This window comes from Myotis lucifugus, unplaced genomic scaffold (genome assembly GCF_000147115.1).
Source record: "Myotis lucifugus unplaced genomic scaffold, Myoluc2.0 scaffold_30, whole genome shotgun sequence".
Lineage (NCBI taxonomy): Eukaryota > Metazoa > Chordata > Mammalia > Chiroptera > Vespertilionidae > Myotis > Myotis lucifugus.
The window spans coordinates 3827500-3849845 of NW_005871078.1; the positions used below are offsets into that span (position 1 = coordinate 3827500).

General features: G+C 38.0%; 1 protein-coding gene across 1 annotated transcript in view; it reads right to left on the bottom strand.

Moving 5' to 3' along the window:
* The window catches only part of LRRK2 (leucine rich repeat kinase 2), a 125737-nt gene that overhangs the window by 91336 nt on the left and 12055 nt on the right, over positions 1-22346 (bottom strand). Inside the window, 9 exon segments of the mRNA XM_014454074.2 lie at positions 1044-1168; positions 4578-4707; positions 11059-11165; positions 12892-12971; positions 13062-13204; positions 13676-13795; positions 16705-16836; positions 19446-19580; positions 22165-22299. Of these exon segments, the coding sequence (XP_014309560.1) occupies positions 1044-1168; positions 4578-4707; positions 11059-11165; positions 12892-12971; positions 13062-13204; positions 13676-13795; positions 16705-16836; positions 19446-19580; positions 22165-22299 (1107 nt within the window).

Below are 22346 nucleotides of genomic sequence, written 5' to 3' on the forward strand. Positions count from 1 at the left end.
TTATTATAAACTGCAGATCTGGTCATGACACAAGCTTAACCACCTTTAATAAGGTAGAACTGACTTCCACGAATAAAGCACAAGTTTCTCAGTGTTGCGTTCAAGGCCCTACACTTCCAGGCCTGTGCCTGTCCTTCCACACTCGCCCTCAGGCACTGCTCTCCTCTACCGCAGACCACATGGTGCACTTTCTCCTTCTGCTTGAAATGTCCTTCCTGACCTTTCTACCAGGTCAGCCCTGCTCACCCTTCCACCTCAATATCACAGTCTCTGACCTACTCCTTTGCATACATTCTTTATGCCTCCATCAAGTAGGATCGTAACCTTTATACAAAGGTCTATAACACCTCCTCTCCCTCTGTCTGAAAATTCATTATTTACATGTCCGTCTACCTCTGAGCTCCTAAAATAGTACAATTATGCTTGCTCCCCCCCCACTTATCTTTCATACCCTGTAGCCATCACAATGCTTAGAACATGAGGCACTTAATAAATATGTGTTGAATGAATGGAGGAGCAGATGTTTTGAATGGACTCTGAAGGACAAACAGGTCATAATAGATGTAAGTAGGAGGTAGAAGGGGGAGGAGATGGGAGCTATTCGGGTTAATGAGTAAAAATCACATGGTTCTGTTTGAGAAAGATTAATTCAGCAACAGAGTAAAGGGTCTAAAAAGAGCCAAGAGAAGAAGTGTGAAAATTAGTTAGCTATTTTTATAGTTCAGACAAAAACAAAACAAAAATAACTTGGACTCAGTGATGCCAACAGAAATAGAAAAGACTTATTAAAGACGGATACTCTCCTTGGAAATACTTGCACGGTAATTATTTCTTGTGTAAATAAGTTATTGAACTTTCTTATTAAATTTCCTTATACATTAATCTGTTCCACATCATTTTCCTTTACTTTGGATTAGTGGAAAGAATTGCATTCGTTAGGCAGAAAATGGCCCTTTAATTTTTGCCTAGAAAGTTCATACTTGTAAGAAGACAAAAATCCATTTAAATTGCTATCTCTTCCCACAGTCAATTATGTAGCTTACCTGGAAGCATAAAATGTAAAATGGCTCGAAGTGCCTCCAGCTGCACTGACAATGATGTCCCGTGACTTTTCATAACTGTTATTATTTTGGGGGCCACTGCTGCCATTACATCCGGGGAAATGTTACTAGAGATACAAGATTGAAATGCTTATTAAAAATACAAACTGATTTCCTTGTACAAGCACCAATTTGAAACAAGTGCATGGAAACAGAACCAATACTATCAGAAAAGGCTATCTGAAAATGCATTTGAATTCAGTAATATGAGCATACATAATTTTAATTATTCTTTCATTAAACTTTAACCTCAAGAAGTTGAATTCACAGTCACCTGGGCATTCTTTTATTCCCTTTCAAATACTAACAACTCCCATATGAGCGCCACATGGGTTACTGGCAACAACCCTGAAAAGTAGAAGTTATTATCCACATTTTCCAGATGAAGAACTTAAGCTGATAGAGGTTAAATATCAAGGTCCTATCACTAGAAGGTGACAGAGCCGGGGCTGGAAGGTAAACTCACCTGACCCCAAGGTAAGGGCTCTTTACATCATACTGCACGCCTCTTCTAGAAAAACAGCACCAGACTCCTTATATCGTTTTCTAATTAGTTTTATTTGCATTAAAGTCTTGATTTCTTTAAGGCATTTTAACTATTCTTTCTTAATTTTATTTTTTACTAGAGGCCCGATGCATGAAAATTTGTGCAAGAGTAGGCCTTCCTTCCCCCAGCTGCCGACACCGGCTTCCCTCTGGCACCAGGGACCTGGGCTGGCTTCCCTCTGGCCCCGGCTTCATCAGGAAGGACGTCCGGAAGATGTCCGGTCTAATTAGCACATTACCTTTTTATTATTATAGATTTTCAATTACAGTTTCTTTTTTTTTAATATATTTTATTGATTTTTTACAGAGAGGAAGGGAGAGTGATAGAGAGTTAGAAACATCGATCAGCTGCCTCCTGCACATCTCCCACTGGGGATGTGCCCGCAACCCAGGTACATGCCCTTGACGGGAATTGAACCTGGGACCTTTCAGTCCACAGGCCGACACTCTATCCACTGAGCCAAACCGGTTTCGGCTACAGTTTCTATTTAATATTATTTTATATTAATATCATAAACTTTACAAATTAAAGTGGTCCCCTCGATATTTCAAATACCCACCTGGCCCCATACATAGTTATTACAATATTATTGATTATATTCCCTATGCTGAACCTTACATCCCATAACTAGTTTGTAACTACCAATTTGTACTTCTTCATCACTTCACCTTTGTGCCCCGTCCCCTAACGCCCCTCCCCTCTGGCAACCATCAATCTGTTCTCTGTACCTAGGAGTCTGTTTGTGTTTTGATTGTTTGTTTGTCTTGTTCCTTAGATTTAACACATAAGTGAAATCATATGGTATCTGCCTTTCTCTGTCTGTCTTATTTCACTCAGCATCATACCCTCTATGTCAGTGATGGCGAACCTATGACACGTGTGTCAGAGGTGACACGCGAACTCATTTTTTTTGGTTGGTTTTTCTTTGTTAAATGGCATTTAAATATATAAAATAAATATCAAAAATATAACTCTTTGTTTTACTATGGTTGCAAATATAAAAAAATTTCTATACGTGACACGGCATCAGAGTTAAGTTAGGGTTTTTCAAAATGCTGACACGCCGAGCTCAAAAGGTTCGCCATCACTGCTCTATGTCTATCCATGGTGGTGCAGATGGTAAAATTTCATTCTTTTTTTATGGCCAAGTAGTATTCAATAAGAACCATGTCCTCACCCTGACCGGTCTGGCTCAGTGGATAGAGCGTCGGCCTGTGGACTCAAGGGTCCCGGGTTCGATTCCGGTCAAGGGCATGTACCTTGGTTGCGGGCACATCCCCAGTGGGGGGTGTGCAGGAGGCAGCTGATCGATGTTTCTCTCTCATTAATGTTTCTGGCTCTCTGTCCCTCTCCCTTCCTCTCTGTAAGAAATCAATAAAACATTTAAAAAAAAAAAAAAGAACCATGTCCTCACTTTGCATGGTTCTATGGTCATTGAAATACAGTCCCTCTTTTCCACCTTAAAGTTCCAGTTTAAACACATCCCCTCTTTGTACCCTCCCTCATTTGGCAATCCCAGCTGGGTTCTTACCACTATGCCTCTTACACATCACTGCCATTGCATTATCACACAGTATGTGATTATCTGTTGACATATCAGTCTCCCCAACTACACAGTGAATTTTCAGCACAGGTGTGTTGTCAGTTAACTCTGAATCTCCAGGACTGGAACTGCATGCATATTATATGTGAGCAAATAGCCAGAAACACAAATTGCCCAGAATCTACGTTAACTCCACTGTGTTTTCACCTCATTTATAAAGATTCACACACTTGCAGGACCATAAAAATCACTATCTATGATAAACTTCATTTAAATATTCAAGAGCAACTTTTAAATAAGAGAAATTCAACTCAAAGATATGACATATATAAACACAAATAGATTAGCTGGGCTGATGAAGAAAACAATGTAATCCTATTCCTTTTACATCTATAGATGTGCTACATACAATTCCTCATGCTGTATGCATTCCATATATTCATATTTAAATATTTTAAAAATATTTAAAATAATTTCACGAAATAACTATTTATGTAGAGCTAAGACTCGCTAATTATTATTAATTAGCATTAATAATAATTATGATTTATTGAGTGCTTATTCCACCAGGAATTATCCTAATCCCTTTCTTTAAATTAATTCATTTAATTCTTACACTCTAAACGTACAACTGATGGGGTTATTGTTATACCTCTTTACTAATGAGGCACCTGAAATTTAGAGGCAAAACAGTTGGCTCAGATTAGAAGGAAAACCAGGACACGAAATCAGTTTTTACTGCCACATCTGTGCCATGCAGTTTTCCTATTATGCATGACAGCATTCTATACAGCCTATTTTTGTTTGAAATTTACTCAGACTATGACAAAGTTACCTCACATTCTTTGGCATAAATGTAAAAAGGCCCTGAGCATATCCTGTAGCCCCATCACCCACCCCCAGATCTGGTCTCTGCTGTGCCTCTAACCAGCCAGGTAGTCTTGACATCTCTGGACTAGGACTAGCTGTGAATGGAATAAACAGGAAGAGAAGACAAAGGTAATTTAAATGAAGGGACAACCATAAAAGTTAGTTGTGAAAAATCAACAATTAGAAGCCATATCCTGATCTGAACTGTTATACCTTTCATACACAATAATTTGAAAAACTATTTAAGGTTATGTGCTGTATAATTGCTACTTTGAAAAACGTAGTCAGCACCAAGCATGAAGCACAGATGCAAACCTTCAACATATTTCTACAATCTCTACCATCCCTTTCAATATTCAGATAAGCCTGTGATATTGTGATATGATATTATATTACACAATGTTTCAATTATCAAATGCCTTATTTTTCTTTTCATTCTTAGAAATATGCTTGAAATATTTATATTCTACCTGGTCCAATATTACATATTCTGCATAAGTTTATGAATCTATATTACCTTCCTTCAAAAAGATGATTCAGCATTTTGCAGCCACTTTCAGTCACTTCAGGGGAGTGTACATGCCTCTTCATAAACTCCAGCACGTTCAGGTAGATTCCTTTTGACAACAGGATTTTTCTGAAATTAACTACAAGATTTTTAAATGTTACTTGTAGAAATGAATACACATAGACTACTAAAGAGTCCAAAATCAGAGGAAAGTATATATACAAGTCTATATGTAATTTATATTCCATTGACAACTTTACAATCATTAATATTTGCTTCATTATAATATATACTATTTCCAATGGTTTTTCATTTATGAACCATTTGTGGAGGTTTTAATTTTAAAAGTTCTATTCACCAAGTAGATGGCTACCAATGTAATCACCAGACCCTCGGCCATGTGAAAAGAGTGTTTTTGCAGAATGTTTTAAAATATTGCCCTCCAAAGTAAGGTTGAAAGTTAAGTTTCATTCGAATATTTAAAATAGTTTCATGAAATAACTGTATTTATAGAGAGCTAAGACTCACTAGGTATACTAGACACTAGTGATCTGGGAAAAGTTACAGGTGTGTGGAGATATTGACCATCCTCTCTCTGCCCTTGAGGGACCATAAGGTGGGGCCAGAGACTGGAACCAGACTAGGCCGCCTTGAGCTACCTTCTCCATTTGCCCTAGTGGACTGTACAAACATTTTCATATCTATGTGTGCCTTCATAGGCGAAGTAATGGAAAGCCTGATATAGACCGTAATAATTACTTATTTTCACAAGACTTAAGAAACACATAGATATGCTTTATAGCTAATTTTACATTACATGTAAATAACCATATCCCAACAATAATGATTACAGAATAATTTTCCTCTTCCAATAAACTTTCTTCACTAAATACAAATCCAATGTCTTAAAGTCTCCATATAAAGATAAATTGTTTTGAAACCTCTCTAAAAATATTAATTCCATCATTATGCAGTATAATTCAATACTTTGAAAGCAGTAGAAAATGAAACTTACAACATTTTAACTTATGTGCTTTTCAAAAAATGAGTTATCAATCTCAAATTGGGAAAGGAAAAAAAGAGGACAAAACTCAGAAGTAAGTGAAAGTGATATACACATTCTAAATTACTGCCAAAGCCTGAAAAACTCATACCTTTCAAAGACATCTAAAATATCACACAATAAAATGTGGTAAGACCTTGGTTCTTTCACTTGGTTACATCAGAAGTTTTAATAACCCCTCCTCAAGTGGTTAAAGTCTAACCAAGGAGACACTTTAAAATATAGAAGTTATTCTGGACAAGCATTTTGCACATGTTAAGGGTGCCTCAGAATCGCCTGTGAGTTTGTTAAAACATAGATTGACTGGGTCCCAACTCCAGAATTTATGATTCAGTAGGTCCATATAGGGGTCTAGAATTTACATTTTTTAACAAGTTCCCTGGCAATGTTCCTGGTCCAGAGACCACACTTTAAGAACCACTATCTTGGACACTAACTCAATTTGAGACTTGAAAATTGAGAACAGAAATTTCATGAAACACTAGACCTAGAGAAGAAATTTCATCATAGAGTCACTTTACAGTTTACAGAACATTTTGTACATTTTATCTCATTTACCAACTATCTACATAATATTCTTGACTTCATTCCATTTTAGTGATAAATTATCTGCTTTAAAAGACCATTAGCAAGAGGCAACTCCCTTCAGGGCTTTACTTCAATAGTCACCTTCTTTCATGGCTGCCTAGTCTCAATTTCACCTCCTCTGACCCCTAACACATTTCCTCCAAAAAACTGTTTTATTTTTTTTTCTTAGCTACCGGGCATATCAGATATTTTTATTTAGTCTTATTATCTCTCTTCCCCACTACAGTTTAAGCTCCATGAGCCTGAGATTTCTGTTAGATTGTTTTATCCCAAGTGCCTAAGGCATGGGGTGGTACATAACAGGACCTCAATAATTAATTGATTAAAAATGAAAACATATGTCACTACGTTTGATTCTTTGCCTTAAGACCACAATGGCAGAGTCTAATGGACTGGCTGCCAATCCAGTCATATTTCTAGAAAACCACAGCCAGCCCTGCATATTCAATGTTCTCAAGTGTATTTCAAGGAGAAGTTGCCCACGAAGGCTGGTGAGCGAGCTGCTCAATGCCTTAATGTTCTCCTTAGGCAGAACTCCAAGGATGATTCAAAGGGATCTGTGGGCAGTTTACCTGGCAGGTGGCCAAGAGCAAAGAAGTAAGGAACCAGAAAGAGCAGAAAACCGGTTCTGAACAAAAATATCAAGGTCGACTTCAAATGGAACTGATCTCCTGACACCCTAATAAAGTAGCAGGCCAAATCTCACAAGTCATGACTGTTTTGTTGACATATCAATGACGGCGATTTCTAGGTAAAGAATTACAGCACCGACGCAATGTTGTTCGTGCATGGCACTCCACGCAATGACAGCCCAGTGTGGCCCTTACTTTCAGGAGCGAGATCCCTGCCCATGCTCTGTGCAGTACAAGCTGGGATTTGAGAAGAGCAATGCCTTTTCTTACCACTCCTGCTCCGTTATTATCCCCACAGACACCCCCTGTCTCCCTGCAAGGACTCCTGCCATCCCAAGCCTTTTATTCAAGTGCCATCAGAGAGGTGGAGTGAGAAAGGAAGAAAAGGAAGAACAAACGCTTTTTCCTCTGGATGTCACTTCCATAACAGCATAAGAAAACATGCAAGAGGTAGTGTCTTGATTCCTTTCACTAAACACAGGTTCTCTAGTACACTGGTCCCTGTCTCAGGTTTTCAGTATTTTCCTCTGTTTTTCTTTCTCCAAAAATATCCTGCAAGAGCTGTCAACTCCCAATGCCTTTATAATAAGTTCTCTCCCAAGATTTTCGGGCAGTATTTCCTGTTCATGAGAGCTGAAACCTAAATGGGCTGAATCTCATTTTTAAACCTGAAGAGCCTTTCCAAAGCTATAACAGCCATTTTTTTTCTCTTCTTAATAATATAAGCTGTAAGATTTAATATGAGAAAGGCTATTTTCCAAAAAAAAAATTATAATGGACAATTTTACCAAATTTTAAAATGACGAATATCTCTTTACCCATTGCATTTATAAAAAGATTTCCTAAGAAAATAACAGGAACAGTGTATAAAAGCAAAATGAAAAAGACTGACAATTTAGTGTTTATTATAGGTCCCCACAAAAAATCCCACCAGACACAAGCTGAAAGTCCATCAACAATAAACTGGTTCGACAGAGAACCAAGATGGCAGTGTAGGCAAATGCCTGTACTCGCCGCCTCCCACAACCACATCCAAATTACAACTAAAATACAGAACCACCGGAAAGCTGGCTGAATGGAAGTCCTACAGAAAAAGAAGTAAAGAAGAAAGCACACTGAGACTGGTATGAGGTGCAGAGGCATGGAACAGGCTGGTCCGGCACCCACATGTGCTACTTTTTTAATCAGAAGGGAGATCGTCTCTGCAGAGGCCGCCCAGAGGAGCAAGGGGTCCCAGCCCTATACCAGACGCCCAGCCCAGGGTCCAAGAACTGGGAAAAGAAGTCCCCGTAACTACCAGTGTAGACTGGGGCTCAGTGACACAGAGGCTAATGGAGACTCAGCTGCTCCTCTTAAAATGCTGGCACCACAATCTGAACTTACAAGGTCCTGCTTCCTCTGAGCTCCAGTGCTGGGCAAGGCTGGGGGACCCAGACACATACAAGGAGAAACTGGACTGTATGGCAGCAAGGCAGGAACTCAGGGGCAGCTTTCTCCCAGACAGAGGTGCTCACAGAAGTCATTGTTCCTATGCTGGGACCTTCCAGGTCGCAGTGCTGACTGGCAACCATTTCTGTTTACTCTACTCTAGTGATTCCCTAAGACCCCGACTCATCCAATTTACAACCCCACCTAAGCCTTATGCAGCTGCTTTTGCATATGAATGGCCTGTCCTTGCTCAGGCAAAATCTCTCAAACAAGCTGCAGCTGGGTCAGGGAACCCCAAACCTATCAATAAAAGGCGCAAGGCTGGCACCAGAACCAGCCTGCCTTGCTTCACTGCTGGGCCTCATCTGGGCACTTCCAAACCCAATAAAAAGAGGAGGAATTTGCAGATCTCTCTGTAGCTCCTATTGGGTGGCCACAGGCAGTGGTTGACTTTACACTTCCCTGGAGACCCAAGAGCCAGTGTACCCAGTGGTCAGTGTCAGACCATACCAAATTATAACTCTACACATCCATATGCAACACACTCAAGGGGCAGACTCAGTGAACACCACAGCCCCATTGAAGCATGTCCTGCTTCATAAGGGTGTCTCCTGCACAGCAGCTCTTCCACTGTAGTCACAGATGGTCCCCACAGCCAATTGGCCTGGAGGTCAATTCCTCCCAGTGACACCAACAGCAATTAAGGCTCAACTACAACAAGACTGTGCACACAGCACACAAAGGGGTGCACATAGAGCAAGCATGTCAAACTCATGGCCAGCGGGCTGCGAGTTTGACATGCTTGACCTAGAGCCATGGTCAGCAAACCGCAGCTTGCAAGCAACATGCGGCTCTTTGGCCCCTTGAGTGTGGCTCTTCCACAAAATACCACGTGCGGGCGTGCACGTACAGTGCAGTTGAAACTTCGTGGCCCATGCGCAGAAGTCGGTATTTTGTGGAAGAGCCGGTATTTTGTGGAAGAGCACATGTGGCTCGCGAGCCACGGTTTGCCGAGCCGCAGTTTGCCGACCACTGACCTAGAGTGTCTACCTCAGGTGATCGGGGAGGCTGAGCCACTGGGGCCTATAGGACACCTACCACATAACGCCACTCTGTCAACTTAAGGAGACTTAGCAGCTCTATCCAATACATAGAAACAAACACAGGGAAGCAGCCAAAATGCAGAGACAAAGAAATATGTCACAAATAAAAGAAATGGAAACTACTGGATATAGAGTTCAAAACCAAGGTTATAAGGTTACTCAACAATCTTCTAGAAACCTCCAAGGGACTTAGTGAGACTTTCAAAGATCTTAGTGAGAATGCCAAAAAATAGAAAAAGACCAGTCAAAAATTAAGCATACACGAACTTAAATAAAGAATAATATACAGGGATTCAATAGTATACTAGTGGATCCCAAGAATCAAATCAATGATTTGAAATATGAGGAAGCAAAAAACACCCAACTAGAAGAGCAAAAAGAAAAAAGAATCCAAAAATATGAAGATACTGTAAGGAGCCTCTGGGGCAACTTCAAGCATACCAACATTCACATTATGGTGGTGCCAGAAGAAAAGAGAGAGCAAGATATTAAAAACCTATTTGAAGAAATAATGTCAGAAAACTTCCCCTACCTGGTGAAAGAAATAGACTTACAAGTCCAGGAAGCGCAGAGAACCCCAAACAAGAGGACCACACCAAGCCACATTATAATTAAAATCCCAAGGGCTAAAGACAAAGTGAGAATCTTAAAAGCAGCAAGAGAAAAGCAGTTAGTTCCCTACAGGGACTGCCCACTCAACTGTCAGCTGTTTTCTCAACAGAAACTATGCAGGCCAGAAGGGAATGGCAAGAAATGTTCAAAGTGATGAATAACAAGGACCTAGCAAAGCCATCATTTAGAATTGAAAGTCAGATAAAGAGCTTCACAAACAAGAAAAAGCTAAAAGAGTTCATCACCACCAAACCAGAAGTATATGAAATATTAAAGAGTATTCTTTAAGAAGAGGAAGAAGAAAAAGGTGAAGATAAAAAATATCAACAACAAAATGGCAACGAATACATATGCATCAACAATTGAATCTAAAAATCAAACAAATAAGAGATCTAATAAACAGAATAAACTGGTGAATAAAATAGAATCATTGGCATGGAAATGGAACAGACTGATGATTCTCAAAGGAAAGGGAGGGGGGCGGGAAGAGATTAAACAAAGATCTTATATGAATGTATGCATTACCTATGGACACAGACAATAGAGTGGGGAAGGCCTGGGGTCTGGTAGGGCAGAAACCGGGTTGAGGGGAGCTATGAGGGGAAGAAAGAGGGACATCTGTAATAATCTCAACATTAAAGATATTTTAAAAAAGAAACTGGTTCATAAAATAGAATATAGGCATACATTGGAAAACTATCCAGGCATTAAAAAATGAAAATGTAAGGATTTATATTTATCAACACAAAAAATGTACACTTTGTCTGTATAAGAGTATATGATCCCATTTCTGCAAAAAAATGACATATTTTGTCTATATCATGTGTGAGTACATACAGAGAAGTCCAGAAGAAACACATCAAAGTATTTATTTTCTTCATTTTTTACCTATATATCAGATATGTATATATATAGAGAGAGATGTATAATATACATGATGCATGTATATACTTACTACCTATATCAGATATATACATATGAAATTTTTAACAATGTGTTGCTTTTATAATGTAAAAAACACAAAATGTGTTTCTTTTTATTAAAAACGATGGTGTACCCCTTACCATTTTGTTCTAGGAGAGTGCACAAAGCGTTCGCAGATGCCTGAAAGACTTCTTTTGACGAAGAATGCATCAGCATGGAGAGCATCACTTCCCGATGAGCTGGGAACCTTGCACAAATTCAACCACAATGTTAATCTTTCCAATCATGATCCCAAATATTCACTTCTCTACTCTCTCTAACAAAATACAAGGGCATCTACATATTTTATATCACTTCCACTTACAAGAGTGAATTATGGGTAAACAGTTTTGCATGTATTTAAAAGTTAGATTTAAATCCATTAAATGTTAATAAATCAGTCTTCAGAGTTGATAAGCAGTAGAGGGGGAAAAAGACTTAGCAAATCTATGAAGAAGTGGTTAGATTTAAAAGAGGAAGATAGCCTGGCTGGCATGGCTCAGTGGTTGAGCGTCGACCTATGAACCAGGAGGTCAAGGTTCGATTCTGGTCAGGGCATATGCCTGGGTGGTGTGCTTGATCTCCAGTAGGGGGCGTGCACGAGGCAGCTAATCAATGATTCTCTCTCATCATTGATGTTTCTATCTCTCTCTCCCTCTCCAAAATCAATATATATATATATATACACACACATAATAAAAAGGATAAAATGAGAAAAAGGATATAAATGGAAGCAAGAAAGGAAAAACAAAAAATTGTAAAGAAGCAGTGTGAGTTTTTGAAATGCAGAGCACAGACGTTTTCTTTTAACAGTGTATTTATTTTAAAGATTCCTCTGGCTATTGACAAATCAGTGTGCTATGAAGTGAAATTTATAACTGCAACATGAATCTACCTCACCCAAACCTCTTGAAAAGATTGCTCAAGGTGAACCGGGATTACCATTTCCTTTCAAAATAGAGATGTTTAATTAAATAGCAAGTGTGTTATTAATTTTATTCTAATTGGCAGTGGGTCACTATGCAAACGGGCTATAAGGAATGGATATTACTATTTAAGTGTCCAAGATAAGCCATTTAAATACTGAGAGCAAACAGCACAAATGTAAGCAGCTGCCACAAGACATGGGTGTGGCCCTGATACAAATCCGATATACACAGATCTCCTGTTTACAGTTTATATCTTTGGAAAGAAGGCCCATCTTACCAGGCTTGACTAGCATTCCCATAGAAAGCCTCCTCAAGAGGTATCAGCTACAAATAATGCTCCCAGGAGAAGGCAGGTCAACACTGCAACCTCAAGTAGGGGATCACTACAGGAGGCTTCTAAACACATTTAACTCCTGATAGTGACAACCTGCTGGCTAGTCACTGCAACAGAAAAGGCCACAGGTGAATGCGATTTCTATCACCTGAGACTATTTAAAATGGCATTATTTAAAATATATATTTTTGTTGATCTCAGAAAAGAAGGGAGAGGGAGAGAGAGATAGAAACATCAATGATGAGAAAGAATCATTGATCGGCTGCCTCCTGCACGCCCTCTACTGGGGATCGAGCCTGCAACTTGGGCACGCGCTCTTACAAGGAATCTAACAACGAACTCCTGGATGCTCAACCCCTGAGCCACGCCAGTCAGGCTAAAATGGCATTTTTAAATGAACAGTCATAAAATTATAAGGTTCTTTCTTGATGATTCATAGTTTACTGAATGACTCTTGACTCCAAATGTCGCAGTAATAACTCAAACACACAACCTTTTACTAATTCCTGAAGGCAATGGGATCACAATATTATATATCCACTACTATTTTGTGAAGGGACTTAAAACATAGGTGCCTATATCAAAAATCTAACAATTAAATTTGCGGTTATGGTATTTTATATGCATTGATTAGAAATATAACTAAAACATATAAAATCAAAACAACTGACTGGCCATCTTCATCTCCAATCTTCTCGTGCAAACTGTTCTGGTACATAAGGAGATTGTTTAGGGCCCAGCAGGCAGCCTCCTGGATTAGGGGAGGGGGAAAAAAAACTTGTCAAAACATAAATCATTGAACAAACAATTTTGAATAGCTATAATATTTATGGAGTCCAACCTGCACATGCTTGTTCTTTCTATGCCAAGTTAGGGCTTTGTAACAGGCTTTTAGCCAAAACAATTTCTCTTCTTCCTCATCATCTTCATTCTCCTCATTTTCATTCTTTTCCTCTAAGTCTTGATTTAAAAAAATGGTCTCAGCTTGAAAAGAACATAAATATATGTCTCACTTACAGTTTGAACAACCAGCTCTAAGTCCATATTTTGAAACAAAATAAACATAGTGAGGTATTCATTAGTAGCGGCTTTGGTTAATTATAAAGAACTTTTTAATAATATATCACACACCTCATGACACTGCTATCCCATCTAGCTAATTGGCCGAATGAGGAAGAGGAAATCAAACAAAACTAATGGACTGGAGGAAGATTAATGAAGATTAGCTGCCCCATAACAAAGTCAAATCAAAGATGTGCTGGTGTATGAACTTAGGAAATGTTAATCCCCTTGAAAGTAGCCTCTACTGGAAAATGAATTACATTAGGACAGAAAGAGGACTTAATGGGTCCTTCTCTACATAGGACTTTCTTGTTATGATGTTATCTTGTTATAATGTGAACAGTCAGGATCAAATGTACCTGTAAGAATTTCCTTTTTAGTGAAGTTACTTACTGAGGAGCGCTAAACAGCTGAGCCCGGCGATTTGCAACGTTGCATTCTCTGAATATCGCTGCACAGCTTCCACCACAAACTCGTGCACCTCGTTTAATACCAGGATATTAAAAAAATTACCTGAAAGTTAAGTGAAATATTAGATGTATTCTCACTCATGGAACTTAAATTAACTTTAATTATATAACAGTATTTAAATCAGTAAATTTAAGTAGCAAATAGTTTAATGACATTAAAACATACATTTACCTTAATTAAAATAGCTTAATATGATGGCATTAAGTTTTAAAAATGTATTTCATGCAGTCATTCAATAATCTTACGTAGGCAATGGAACTGACTGGGCAAAATAATATGGTTGGGTGATATTAACTTTGTGTTCTTTGACTCCCTCTCATGCCATCATTATATGAAAACAATGAGGTGTCTGTTATACATGGCTCTACAATATTCATTGTACATAATAGTTTAATTTTCCTGTCTTCTGAAAGATGGGGGGGTTAAGGCCCTCCCTTGTCATTAAATGCTTTTGCTGAAACATCCTTCTTTCGCTTAAAGGAATACTGCTAAGAAAATCCATTGGCACACTTATTATTACTTGATCTTGTCTGTGGAAATCCTAGAAGAAAACCAAGCAAATATTTCAACAACTTTAACCCAACCCAGAAGAAGTCTCACACCTTTTTACACTCATTCTTCCAAGAATCAACACATCATTCAAAAAAATCTAAATCCTGAAGAGGAAAAAATAAATGATATTCCCGAAAGATGTGCCTCTTTCCATTCAGCTTGTTTGTAATTCACTAACCGTTGCCAGGTTTCCTTCTGGAAGTAAGAATGGCACTCCTATTTAGCCATAAGCGTAATTAAATGATCCCTGAGAAACAAAGCCAGAATTGGAAAAGATCCTATATAATAAAACACCTAAGACACACTAAAGAGCAATCAGTGCTTTCAAAATCAAAAGGTAGTTTTACTAGGCATAGCTCTTCGTTACCAATAGCCTCATATGTTCTGCCTCTTCCAGATGCACCCACTATGCAGACATCTCCCAGCCCTTAGTAATCTCTGGTCTTGGAGTCATTTTAAAAAGATTCTCTTCTACTTTTATCCATTTACCTGAACTTGGTTCTTCTCCCTACTATTATTCCCATGCCACGGCCAGCTCTGTGACTGGGCAAATACCAGTAAGACTGGCTCCGTCTTATTTTCAGATAATTTCTATAAAAATACATAGTAAATTGTATAAGGCTTTTAATGCATTAAATCCCTAATTAGATTACATAATTTGACAAAATGCTAAGTATTTATATCTTGACTTTGATTTTTTATTTTAATTATGAAGAGAAAGTTTTATCCAGTTTCTTTTGAAACAATAACAGAGACAATAAATTCTCTAGTTTTTAAATGGAACACATACTAAACCTGTTGAGAAATCAATGAGAGAAAAATGCATCCTTATCTGAAGATAAATTTGATGGCTTTTTATTTTCAAAAAGTTACAGAACAACACAAAGCTTAGTGATTTGCTATTTTTTCTGGTTCATTTAATTTCAATAGCATAATGCTGAGCACCCTTCATGTGCCATGACAGACCTATTTGGTAAGCAAGTACCATTGCCCTACGCCCAACAATGAAACCACTTCCTCTGATTCATTACCAGGGATTAAGGTGAACTCAGATTTGTAATATAAGTGGAGCAAGCTGTAACTTGACTGTGGTAAATTGCAGAACATGAAATAGAGGATTGTATGTTAGTATGGTACTCAATTGTCTATTTTAAGAAATGAACAGTGGAATTACATTAAAATGCTCTCAAATATCACGTAGCAAGATCTTCATGAAGATTATGACCTTCACGAAACATAATAAATAAAAAATCTCACCTGTTAAAAAACGATAAACTAGTAAATGGCTACTACGTCTTAGAAGAAATGCTTTTGTTTAGGGGATGCAGAAATCCCAGCTCGCAGCCTGATTTCGCCACTTATTCACTACATGATCTTGGGTGGCACACACAGACTTGCTGAACTGGGTCCTCATCTGTAGGTATGGTGATGTGGTGACATGTCTTAATATTTGAACTTTTATCTCACAGTTTCCAAAGTCATTTCTTGTATATAATATTGTTGTTTTATTGATCCTTTAAATGATCCTGGAAGATGGGTTGGGGGGAGTGGGGCAGGGAGGTTCAACAGGAAGTTGAAACAAGGACTGTGAGGTGAAGGGAAATGGACTAGCCAGGGTAGCCTTGTAGGAAAGTATGGGTCACTCGGATCAATGGACTAGCCCCAGACTCTCTCCAAGGTAGGGTAGCTCGACCAGAGTCCCCCACATCCAGCTGGAACCTTAAAATGATTCTGAAGTGCTCCTAGACCAGTCGTGTGCCCTAACTCCTGCAAGTCCTGAAGATCTGTAACTTAGATCTTCAGTATTTGCAGAGATTAAGCTCAGTCAGAGATGCTCACAAGCATACAGGAAAACAAGACTGCGACAGACTGGCAGCACAGAAGCTCTAAGGTTAAACCCCCAAGAACTTCTTATATTGGAATTCTCAGATACAAAACACAAGATAGCTATGGATTAATGATTAAAGAAAACCAAAAAATATTTCAACACAAAATTCTGGATAGTGTTAACCTCTGTAGAGAAAGCAGAGAAAGAAATAGCCCAGAGTAGCTTTTATCAACCTGGCAATGTACTAACATCCAAGTTGACTGGAGAGTCCTTTTGCCTTGTGCTTCACATTTTCTGCATATTATTCTTATTCTTTATACGTGAACTATTTACATAATGATACTTTAAATATCGCACTAACAATAAGACTTCTCTTACATTACCCACATCTATTTTTTGCCACTCCTTTTAAAATTCCTCCTAAGCATGACAGGACAGTTTACAATTTTATAGTATCTCCATCTAATGTATGTCAGTATGTTACTTTTCCATCAACATAAAACATACATATGCTATATATACTTACATCATAGAGACTGTGATAATAAATGAACCAAGAATTATAACTCACCTAATGTAAGTCTATGGAGCAAGCAGCAACTCACTTCTTGAATTTTTTCATTGACAGGGAATGCTTTCATGGCTTCTACCACAATGTTGTAACACCTGACGTTGCCACTCATGAGGACTTCAACATTGTTGCCTAAATTTAGAGAAATCCTAATCATCATTAAGGTAAGAATTTTCCCTCGTAAATACACATATAAAGACTTCTTACATAGACTGTAAATCTATGGCAGCATAATGGCTACATTTCCAAATTTAAATACCATGTTTTGTCAAATAGCTATAAAAATACTATGCTGTTCATTGCAAATATAATAGGATGTAGGATTCATCTCTAGCATTAAAGGAAAGTTGCTTTATTCCTGTTTCTTGGCTTAAAAACTTAAACAAGATAAAGGGGAAATTGAGAATGTTTTGTATAAGTATAAAAATATAATGCCTTGGCCATAAATTTTCCAATAGGTGAATTTAGGGCCTATTCCCTAATGAGGCACTAGTATATCAGATAAAGGCTTTTAATTGTTCCTTTTCCTCAAATCAACAAAAGAAAAATGAAGATTCCATTTCATAATTAAACAGCTAAAGTCAGCTACGAGCAATTTTCTGTCCATTCCAGAAGGGCAGCAGAACAGCCAGTGTGCGAGGCAACAAAATTAAGCTTTCTGAAGGCCGCAGATAGATGATGAAAAGGGTGGGGGGCGGGGAGGAGAGGCAGCATACTAAACTATATGACTAAGGGCCAAACACTGGTGAACCAGAAAAGAAGGAAAGAATCCACTGGGAAAGGCAGTTACTTAACAGAGAGAGGGAGTGTGCGAGCAGAAGCTATATGGAGAAAACTACATGGCTGAATGAAATGTTGACTATTATTATTAAAACAAACAAGCAAAAAAGATGTTTCCAAAGTATTTTTATTTTTTTAGCATGGCCAAACTAACCATTTTCCTAAATATATATATATATATATTTTTATGTTTAAGTTGTACTAAAAATATTAAATATAGAAAAACATGTTAAAATGAAAGAAAAATGGCCTCTTAAAACAATTTTCAGCATTTACTCAGAATAGCAGACATGATTTTTCTATGACTCAATGGTAAATGTCTTCCAAGTACCATCAGTGTTCAAAACACTGACTGTTTAAATTTGCTACTTTCTTTGACCTTTACATTATGAATCAACACATTTTTCCTGGGGTTATGGCAGATGTGGGTGGGAAACACTGAATTTCAAAAGCAGCCAGCTCCAAATCTATAATAATAAAAGCATAATATGCTAATTAGACCGGATGTCCTTCTGGACGAAGCTGGGACTGCGAGGGAAGCCCAGGTTCTGGGTGCCAGAGCGAAGTCGGTGCCAGCAGCCAGGGGAAGGAAGGTCTACTCTTGTATGAATTTTGTGCATTGGGCCTCTGGTAAATAAATAAATATATAAATATAGCCAAGGAAAAGTAAAATTAAGAATATATTCAGTTTGACAGTGGATGACTCAGAGAAATCTAAAAGTATGTCCATTATCTATTATTGCTCAGCCCCATCTACTTCCAAGTGGTTAATTTCCTAGGGATAAAAAAAATGATGGATTTTAAAACCATCACAAAGAAAGGGCTTTCTTTCACAAGGGACCTGGGTTTTTACTAAAGTCTCACACCTGCAGATTTCCATGTCTGAAACCATGCGTGCATATTTATGTAGAATACCATATATGTGAAATACAAATTAGGTAATAATATGGTCAATGTTTTTATAACACATTACATAACAGGGACTAGTCTGCATTTTTTCACATCATTTAACCCATTTAATCTCATGTGAAGATGAAAATATTACAAAATAAATGCATATGTATGTCCTGGATAAACCCGCCCAGGTAATACCTGAAATATAAAATGCTCACGCACTTATAAAAGTGACAGAACCTGAAGCATTATCTGAGCCCATTGACAATCACTGGTAGCATCCACAGCAGATTAATTTTTTATCTGTACTTTTTTGTGATTTCAAAACATCAAAAAATGCTAAACAAGATCACAACAAAGTTTAAACTCCTTCCTGTGGCTGTTTGGGTCCTTTAAGATCTTGCTATGTCTCTATTCTCATCCACTGACTCTTATCAAGCCCTGCCACCACCTCCATTAAATGACACCCGAACACACACTTGGGGCTGTGCATGTGCATACACACACACACACATGCACACACATGCATGCACACACATACACACTCTGAAACACATAGTTTACTGAGCTACTTTTATCTTCTTAAATGCACTGTGCTCTCTCTTGCTCTGGTATCTGTATACTTATCATGCCCCCTCTGTGGGCCACTTTGCCTACACTTCCACCTCCCTATACACACAAAAGCTCTTCTCATCATTCAAGTCTTTGTTGAGAGATCATGCCTCATGCACTGTTTGTTCTCCTAATCCGAGGTACTTCGGCCAACTCTTGCCTTATAATACATCGCAGTCACCTATGTACTTATCTGTATCTCCCATAGTACTATGGGCTCCAAAAAGGCAATAAATATGTTTATATTTTCTATTAACAGTTTTCCCCATACCAAGCCCAGAGCCAGCTCCAGTACAGTATCAATAAATAAAAACCAATTAAATGAATAAATAAATGAATGGGTTCAGCATCCACAAGTTTCTAAATAATAAAAATATTTTTAAAACACACTCAGGAAAAAATATATTGTAATTGTTCACACACAAAAAAAGAAATCATGTATATAGGCTACTTACAAGGACTTGCTAGGGAATGTAAACAGCGCAGTACGTAAAGCACAATTTCCTCCTCATCTTTAAAGTTTTTTAACGCAGTTAGCAATATCATATAATCTTTATTCTCGACAAATTCAGTCAGTTGCTCCTCTGAAACTAAAAAATGAAAGGCAAAATACTGAAAAAGCTTAAAGATGACATGAAATTTTTAATTACTCAAAAATATAATATTCATGATAGTTGCGTGAGACACAATAAATACAATAGAGATATGTTTATATATATCAGCAAAAAGCCCTTCCTAAAATTTTTTAAAATATATTTTCATTGATTTCAGAGAGGAAGGAATAGAGAAAGAGATAGAAACATCCATGATGAGAGAGAATCATGGACCGGCTGCCTCCTGCAAGTCCCCGACTGGGGATCGAGCCCACAACCCGGGCATGTGCCCTTGACCGGAATTGAACCTGGGACCCCCCAGCTCGCAGGCCGACACTCTATCCATTAAGCCAAACCGGCCAGGGCCCTTCCTAAAATTTTATAGTGGAGAAAGAACTATTGAGATTAAAATAGTTTTGTTTTGACCTATATTAGTTTCTCCGCAATTTGAAATGTAAGCGTGTTAGTCATCAGTTCTCAGAAAAACAAAATTATTTACAGTTCCATTTGGGGTATTTGGGAGAATCCTGACCAATGACTAATAAAGATAACCTATGGGAAGTAAATATACCACAATACTGAAAAGGGGGTGGTTAACTGTAACTGTTGAAGGACAGCTCAGCTAAATCTATCAGTTCAAGAGGAATGAATGTCAGCAAATGACAAGTAATTAGACTTTCAAACACTCTGTCTTAATGGTCTTGATTTCATCAGCGATCAAAAATTATCATTAATTTTCATAATAAAAGTCTCTTGATCAAGCCAATGAGTTCCATTTAGAGTTGTTTTATTGGATGGGAACTTCAAACACATGTACAAAAATCTGATTTATCCAGACTGAGCAAAGCACTGGCAAAAATGTTAGAAAATGCAGCACTCTTCATGATCAGTATTATTTCTTGTTTTTCAGCTTTTTACCAATAGCCCATATAATATAATGTGAAATTGGGTTCTTCTAATAAGTATCATGAACCTTTCATTTTGTGGAGCAGCTTCCACAGCATACTTTCAAATTCTGAAAAGTAACTTTCCAGGTGCCACTAAGTCCTGGAGATACTCCTCGGAAAATTTAGCAATTTTCCTACTCTACATTGACAACCATAATACTGTCAGCACTGTCGAACTTTCTACTGAATAAGATCTTGACATTCCCTGGTGCTTCTCCATATGTCATGGATGGGTCCCACATGCTGGTGAGTGTGATGTTAGCCCTTCTTCCCTGAGGAAGAATATGCCCCTAACACAGAAGATTGGAGGCCCTGTAAGACAATAAAACCTCAAACGGTACTTTGCCCAATTCTTAGCAAGAGCCTCGCTGCAAGATAAAACATTCATAGAAGATAGCCCAAAAGACATGCAGTTCTTCCATTCGTTACTCACAGCAAATTCTTCTCCCCAAGCATGATCATCTAGCAGGCCCATGCTGCTCTGACTCTTGACAGAGTGTCTTTCACTGAAATACATTTTGTATTCCTTGCATATTGTGTGTACTTTATCATCTCATCCAAGGAAACCTTTGGGATGATTTCTCAGGTCTCTCATGAGACCCATTGCCTGTCCTCATAAATAGGTTTCCTTTTATCTCAAGTAAATTTGTAACCAATGATGTTTACCTCTTTTCTTTGCAAGATAGGAAGCAAAGAGCCAAATTTCTGGTCCAATACTTTGCAAATGCACAGGACCTGAGGTAGGTAGTAAATTTAACCTATCATTTTCTTACCATTTTCCCTTCACCCATTTCCTCGTCATTTTTTTCTCTAGTGTGTATAAATATCTATATGCTGTTTAAAGTCCTTCCAAAATGAGATGGAATTCAACAGTATAAGGTGATCTATCCTATGCCTGGAGCTGCCAGACACTAGAGTGGTAAACTGATAAGGACACAGGGCCCGCATAAATTATTCTCATCCTAAACCCCCAGCACAGTCAGCTCTCATAATGATGCAAGAGCTGCTCTCAAAATATAGTGGTAAATTGAACTGCAATGGTGGCAGCTAGCTGTGTGCCCTCAGGCAGGTTGCTCATTTCACCTGATCCATTTCCCCATCCGGCCAGTGAAAGCATGAAAGGATCCGAACAACTCTAAAATTACATGATAATTTCTGTTATCAATCTCAGTGCCATCTGATAAAAAAACATACTGGGCTTTTTCCTAAGGGGCACTTTGTAAACCTCCTGCGTCTGTAATGCAGAGCTGTTACCGATTTCTAAAATCTCCGGTGATGACTCAACGTCATAAACCCAAATTTAACCTATGCTTGTCTTCAGTTTTATTTTTTCTTTCTTAACACCTACACATTTGGTTTGCAAAGTGAACCTTATGTCTTGTTAAGCAGTGGAAGAAAGTGTACTATGATTACATAATTCATAGCCCATGAATAAAATTCATTCCACAAAAGCAAGCAATATTTCTGAATGAACACCATTACTTATCCAAGACTGACAATGCCTACCTCTTAATAAATAGTACCTACCTTCTTGGTATCATAATTATGTTCTACTTTTCCCATTATAAACCTCTTTTTCTTATATAAATCTCTTATATAAATATAAAAATAAAGAATTTGACATATTAAAATACCTCTCTCAAATAGCACATGTAAAGCTTTGCATCCAAGTTTCTGGACCTCGTCATTGGCTGAAAACTTTTTCATGGCATCAAAAATTAATAAGAAAATATCGCTTTCTTCATCCAATATCAGCAAAGTGATTTTGCCTGTAATGAAGAGAACAATATGTCCCCAAGTAAACAGCTGCTTACAT